The sequence below is a fragment of the Nansenia antarctica genome, assembly GCF_963989245.1.
Source record: "Nansenia antarctica genome assembly, chromosome: 6".
NCBI lineage: Eukaryota > Metazoa > Chordata > Actinopteri > Argentiniformes > Microstomatidae > Nansenia > Nansenia antarctica.
In genome coordinates this window covers 64,553,453-64,560,952 of record NC_137676.1, presented here as the reverse complement: position 1 = coordinate 64,560,952, position 7,500 = coordinate 64,553,453, and the positions used below count along the sequence as shown (strand labels likewise).

The following is a 7,500-nucleotide window of genomic DNA, read 5'->3' as shown; positions in this document are numbered from 1 at the left end:
CAGCATGGTAAGAGGTCTTGCGTGCCGTTGCCAAAAGACACATTTTAGAATTAGGAAATTAGAATTCAACAGTGACAAAAGGGGAAGCGACAGTAACACAAAAAGAGACTCTTTCTCTTTCTCTTTCTCTCTCTCTCCCTCTCTCTCTCTCTCTCTCTCTCTCTATCTCTATCTTTCTCTCTCTCTCTATCTATATCTCACTCTCTCCCTCTCCCTCTCTTTCTCTCTATCTCTTTCTCTCCCTCCCTCTCCCCGCTAACCGACTCTCCAGCTCGGCGACCGGTGTGCCTTCTGGGAAAGAGTACGCACGCTCGTCGTTACTCAAACTCTTAGGCCCAACGGAAAAATGTGAAACCCTTGTAAACTCCCCGTCCTGGATGCTTTATGGATTCTCTCACAAATCAAAACTTTGCGCTCCTGCTGCCGCGGAGAAGCATAAACGCCCGGTGTGACGAATGTCGCGTCTGCTCCAGTAATGGCCCAACGTCCCTGTGAAAAAACCATTAAAGGGCTGATCTCTGTATATATACAGTATATATATATTAAAAAAGGTTTTAAAAAGGCAGATATTTACTGTAGTGTCGGTATTGATTGGGTCCTGTCCGCTGTATTTACCTTGCACCTTCTCTCTCGTTCTCTCTTTCTCTCTCCTCCCTCCCCCCTCCCCCCTCCTCCCCCTCTCCACAGCCTCCAACGTGGGGACGCACCGGCGGCAGATCTCAGACCTGTTGGACCAGAGCATCCAGATCCAATCCCAGTGCTTCGTCGTCACCGCCGACAACCGCTTCATCCTCCTCTGTGGCTTCTGGGACAAGAGCTTCCGCGTGTACTCCAGCGACACAGGTACACACACACACACACACTTGCTCACACACACACACACACACACTTACACACACCACACACGCACACTTACACACACTCGCTCACGCACGCACGCACAAACACATGCTCGCACACACGCATGCATGCACACGCATATACACACACATACACACACACACACACACACACAACACACACACACACAGATCCAGACAACTCCATTCAGGTCAGGGGTCTCAGATGAGCCTGCCTCCTGCTCTGGCTCCATCCTCCATGCGTCTCTCAGCCCATTCAGCCGCCCTGCACATCTACATGGGGGCCCGCAATTCAATTTCAAAAGGGCAGAAGCTCTGTCTCTCCAATAAAAGAGGGAGGGAGAGAGGGATGGAGGTAAGAGATAGTCCTTTGTGTGTCTGCCACAGGAGAGCGCGACCGCACGGCGAACATGGTTTAATCATACACACTCAACAGCTGCTCTCACGCTCCCCCCCAGCCCCAGGTTAAAGAACAGGGACGTTTGATCTATTACAAGGCCTGGTGTGGACACATACACACACGCACACAGGCGCATACACACTCACACACACACACACACACACACACACACAGTTGCACGCACACACACACATGCATACACACACACATACATGCACACACATACACACGGATACACATTACACACACACAAAAACACAGACGCATGCATATTGTGCACTGGTTGAATTTGTGTGTGTGTGTCTGTGTGTGTGTGTGTCTGTATTTGTGTGTCTGTATGTGTGTGTCTGTATGTGTGTGTCTGTATGTGTATGTGTCTGTGTGTCCTTAAAAACCCACATGTTTGTTTGGACGTGGTTTGGGGTCTTGGCGCAATTCACTGCACAGAGAAATGTGTGAATCCATAATTATTTTTCTGTATGTTTATATAAACTGTCAACACTTTTTTTTTTTTTTTTCACATCTAAAATTTTCACAGCTATGATGTCTTAGTTAACTGTGCTTGTACGACGTCAGGCCAGACCGCACACACACACATCACTATAATTATCCCTCTCTCTCTCTCTCTCGCTCCGTAACAAGACACAATTTCATTATCAAACAGACATCTGAAGCTGACACCAAGACGTAAATGTCATGTACTGCAGTGAAGTCTGCGGGCCGACGTCTACACTGTTTGACTGTGGAGGTCACACTATGAGGAGTACTAGACACACCCGCCCCCTCCCCCCCCCCGCGCGCGCGCCTAACTTACAGCCTGGAAGTCTGACAGCAATTAGCCCTTTTAGACACACACACACACACAGACACACAGACAGACATACGCACGTACACACACCCGCGCGCACACACAGACACACGGCTAATATTTAATTTACCCTCCTGTGAAAGTGTGAGTTGATGTGGAACATTTATGTCTGAGCACAGCAGATGCACACGGCGACAGAACTGGAATAGAGAGGGAATATAATGTTGTGTCTGAGGAGGAGGAAACAACCTGGAGTAATGTAGATCTGCATTTTGACAATGAACATTGTTACAGTTTTTTCTTTTTTTTTTCATTTATTTGACATCACTGTGGAATGTTAGCCAATTAAATTCAGAATCAGGTGTACTAGTCTATGAAATAAACTTCGACCACAATATGAATTGTATGAAATGAATACAAAAACGGAGGTGTGTGTGTGTGTGTGTGTGTGTGTGTGTGTGTGTGTGTGTGTGTGTGTGTGGTCCAGGTAAGCTGACCCAGATCGTGTTCGGCCACCGTGACGTGGTGACCTGCCTGGTGCGGTCGGAGTCGTACATCGGGGGGGACTGCTACGTCCTGTCAGGGTCCCGGGACGCCACGCTCCTGCTCTGGTACTGGAACGGCAAACACAGCAGCATCGGAGAGAACCCCACCAGTGAGTACAGACACACACACTCTCACACACACACACACACACACACTCACACACACACACACCTCCACCTCCCTAAGAGAACCCCACCAGTGAGTACAGCGACACACACCTACCTGACACACACACACACACACACACACATACACACACACACACACACACACACACAAACACTTCCCTAAGAGAACTCCACCAGTGAGTACAGCGACACACACACACACACACACACACACACACACACACACACGTCGCATCCCATCCCCACCTATCTGAGACCCACACCACCTACCTTTTATTTTTTTATTTTTTTTATTTAACCTTTATTTAACCAGGCAGGGCCAATAAGAACTAATTCTTATTTACATTGATGGCCTGGCAAAAGACAAAAGCCTCTTGGGGGGGGGGGGGGGGGGGGGGAAAGGTTATATGTTAAAAACAAAGAACACACACGACAGACAGCGGCACACATCCAAAATTCCAGCACAGTTAAAAGAGTAAGAACATACATACATCTCCACACCTCCTCCACTTACAGTCACAGCATCAGCACCTGGTCTGTGTGGCCCCTGTGCCTCTCTAGCTATCAGGGATGCTAGCACGCACACGCACGCACAGGCACGCACGCACACATGCACGCGTGCGCACACACACACACACACACACACACACACACACACACTCACACACACTGTCCTCTCTCTCTCAGACAGGCCTGACTATGTGATGTACGGCCCCACTCTGTAAAGTAACAGCCAGGTCCATCTGACCAGGCCACGGCTCCAGATTTCAAGGGACTGTTGAGTAAGAAATTGGCTTTCGTGTGTGTGTGTGTGTGTGTGTGTGTGTGTGTGTCTCTGTGTGTGTCTATGTGTGTGTGTGTGTGTGTGTGTGTGTGTGTGTAAGTGAGCGTGTGTGCGCATGAGAGCGTGTGTGTGTGTGTGTGTGTGTGTGAGTGTGTGTGCGCGTGTGCCTGTCTGTGTGTGTGTCTGTCTGTGTGTGTGTGTGTGTGTGTGCGTGTGTGTGTGTGTGTGAGAGTGAAAGTGAGGCCGAGGGCCACTTAGAGACAGTAAACGTGACGTTGGGGGGGGTCAGTGCCACATCAAAGTTCACCGCCATCCATCTGAGACCTGGCGGGGTCACGGCGCTCGATAAAAGTGAAGAATGTCGCCGGCCGCCTCTGCGTCCCGTAACATATGGCACGGGCCGTGATCAAAGACAGGCAGACACACAGCCCGGCTCCCAGGCCTCGACGGTGCTAATCTGGCTAGCTTAGGTACCCTACATGCTGTTAAGTGCTCTGCTACAAATGGACGGCAATTTATGACTAATTGTGATTTGGTTAATAAGCTGCAGCAGTCGTCTGATGTGACAGAGCGTAGGTGGAATGGAGTATCCCTGACTATGTCCTCGGGGGGGGGTGGGGGGGTGGGTGGGTGTGCGTGTATGTGTGTTGGAATCTTTTGGAATGGTTTGTTTTAGAAAGAAACCACCATATATTATCTACAGTACTGTGTGTATGGGAAGTGGTTATTTTTTGCTGACATGTATTTTGTATTTTGGTCGCTTGGCTTGAATTGTGTGACGTGCAATAGCAGCCAGAATGTATTATTGTTAATGACCACTGGCCTCCATACAGTACTGGCCTGCATCCTATAATATATCTAATTTATGAAAATAATATTTTATTCATTATGTGGGTTTTAACTTCACTTTAACACGCACGCATAGACAATCACATCACTGTTTAGGCCCAATACTTACCAATGGGATGACATTGACATGAGTCTTATTCCAAAATGTTTTTTGCTTTCCAACACACATGCACGCAGAGGTCGGTCTGAGCGCTACATGACGCCGACTAAAATAATTGAATGATTCAATTAAAGTCTACTATTGTAATATTGTTTATACTTCTTGGCTTAACTAACCCCGATATGGGTTTCGGGGGGGAAAGCACACTTCACAATTTCCACAGAAATGTGGATGTACCTCTCTAGTTAGGTTAGTGTTCTATACATTGCAATCTGATTGGTTACCCACTGTTGTAAACTGCAGTGATTGGTCCATCCAGATGTCTCAGGGTCTTCGGTGTGCAGAGCGGTGCGTCTGGTGAGAGTCTTGGTTCAGGCCTGGTTCAGCCCTGGTTGGTCTGTGAGTCTGGTTCAGCCTCGACTGGGTCTAGGAGGAGTCTGGCTCATCCCAGGGTGGGTCTGGGAGCAGCAGCAGCTCTGTAAACAGTCTAGACCCAGACTCTCACCACCACAATGTGATGCTCCATTGCCCCAGACCACAAGAGGGTCTGCTAGCCATAGGGCTGGCACACACACACACATGCACACACACACACACACACACACACGCACACACATGCACACATACACACACACACACATGCACACACACCCACACACACACACACACATGCACGCACATACGCATGCACTCACGCGCACTCTGCCGCACACACGCACGCATACAGACACACACACACACACACACACACACACACACAGACACACACACACATACACACTATCTCTGCCACACACTCTCACAAACACAGCCGTTTCCTTTCTTCCCCTTCCAAACACAATGCTTTCAAGTTCAATCCTCCGTCACACACACACGTACACACACTGGCTTTTGCATAGTGCACTGGGGGTGGGGGGGGATATCCAACACACTTCATAAGCTTGTAAAAGTTGACTCCACACACGCACGCATGCATGCTCGCACATAGCGTGTGTGTGTGTGTGTGTGTGTGTGTCTCTGTCTGTCTGTCTGTCTGTCTGTCTGTCTGAGAGTCAGGGAGCATGTGCAGCGTGATAGGGAGATTCCCCAGGCTCTACTGCCACCTGGTGGTTAAACGACAGAACAGGGAATCAGTGGCTTGTGTGTGTGCTGCTCCATAGGGATGGTTAGTAAATGAGAGATTTTAGACAGCATTATAGTCATTCTTTATCAATTCAATTATTGTTTCTGGTTCTGTCCATTTCCTAGTGTTATAATATTATTTCAGTGAACATCAGGCTTTCTGAGCTGATTTTTCTTGCGCTCCCACGCACGCACACACACACACACACACACACACACTTTTCTTTCTCACTGTCTCTCTCTCTCTCTCTCTCTCTTCCCCAGGTAAACGATACTCTCCTCTGTCCCACACACACATTTGCACGGTGGTGGTTATATATAGGTATTAGATTGTAATCAGATGTGGCCCTCTAATGCGAACCAAATGTCAGCAGCGCAGCTCAAAAGGTTAAACGATACACCAATATATCAGTTTTATTGATCTTCTGCGGGCAAAATCCGACATCATGCTTTAATCCTCGCCGTTGTCGAACATAAGTCAGCGTTTTTGTGACGTTTAGGATGTTTGGCCGTTAACTTAATGAAAACTATACATTCCAGACACACACACACACACACGCATACATGCACGCACGCACACACACACACACACACACACACATGCATACACACACACGAGCAAACATACACACACACGCCCTTACACACATACACATAAACACACACAAACACACACACACACACACCCATGACCCGCCACGACCACGGTGTCAACCGATGTTCTGTATTTGGGGGTCGTCAGGGTGCCCGGTCCTGCCGCAGTTAAAAAGAGTCCACTGGTATAAAACCTCTAAAGGCCTGTCCGTCAGAGCCGCTGGCCCTTTAACGAGGGGGGTCAGGGGGGGTACACCGCTTTATATACCCCCCCCCCACGCGCTTTACACAGAGTAACGTTACACGGGCCTGGAGAGGTTGTTAGTGTAGGTGAAGGCTCTAATGAAAGCTCTACAGAAGCCAGCTCTCTCCCACTCCCACCAGTTCAAGTGTCAGACCTGTGAGTTATCTGTGTTGAGCTGCAGCTCTCAGAGTTGGACCAACTGACGACAGCACTGTCTTAATGGGCACCACCACTTAATGTGTGTGTGTGTGTGTGTGTGTGTGTGTGTGTGTGTGTGTGTGTGTGTTTGTGTGTGTGTGTGTGTGTGTCTGAGTGTGAGTGTGTGGGTGGGTGTGTGTGTGTGCGTGTGTGTGTGTGTGTGTGTGTGTTTATGAGTCTCTGAGTGTGAGTGTGTGGGTGGGTGGGTGGGTGGGGGTGTGTGTGTGTGTGTGTGCGTGTGCGGAAACGTTAATGGAGAATGTTGTCAGTTTGGCTCTTAGGCTTACAGCGGATAGGATGGATGGGTAGAGCAGGCGGCCATCTTGGTGGTTGAGGTATATTCCTCCGAATATTCCCCTTTTTTGTTCAAGGACACATCCTATAATATAATTCACCACAGAGTACAGTGTACTCCTCTGTGTTTTTTACACCACAATAACATTAAAATAAAATGATATTGTCACATCCAATCAGTGGTAAAAATACACCCTAGTCTCTTCTATCATTCTTCGCCACGTCTCTGACTGAATTCCCCCTCTGCCCTGCTAAAGCTGGGTCTGTTTGTCTCCTCCTGAGCTGAACTTGACCCTGCCCTGTGTTTCATAGGACTCTAGGCACCCAACACACACACACACACACACACACACACAGTGAGATGGCGTTAAGCCTCTGTGTGTCTGGTAATGAACTCCTAATGAACTCCGTGCAGCTCTGGGACGGAGCTTTAGCACTGACCTCTACCACTCGACCACAACATCAAAGACATCCCATTATCAGTACACACACACACACACACACACACACACACACACACACACACACATATTGTAGAGACAGACATACAGACACATACTGTAGACACAGACA

The 7,500-nt window shown here is 48.6% G+C and overlaps 1 protein-coding gene across 1 annotated transcript in view; it reads left to right on the top strand.

Moving 5' to 3' along the window:
- The window catches only part of lrba (LPS-responsive vesicle trafficking, beach and anchor containing), a gene marked incomplete at its 5' end in the record, with an annotated part of 245,915 nt that overhangs the window by 229,100 nt on the left and 9,315 nt on the right, over positions 1-7,500 (top strand). Inside the window, 2 exons of the mRNA XM_080534756.1 lie at positions 688-843; positions 2,556-2,723. Coding sequence (XP_080390882.1) covers positions 688-843; positions 2,556-2,723 — 324 coding nt within the window. The remainder of the gene's footprint in view (positions 1-687; positions 844-2,555; positions 2,724-7,500) is intronic.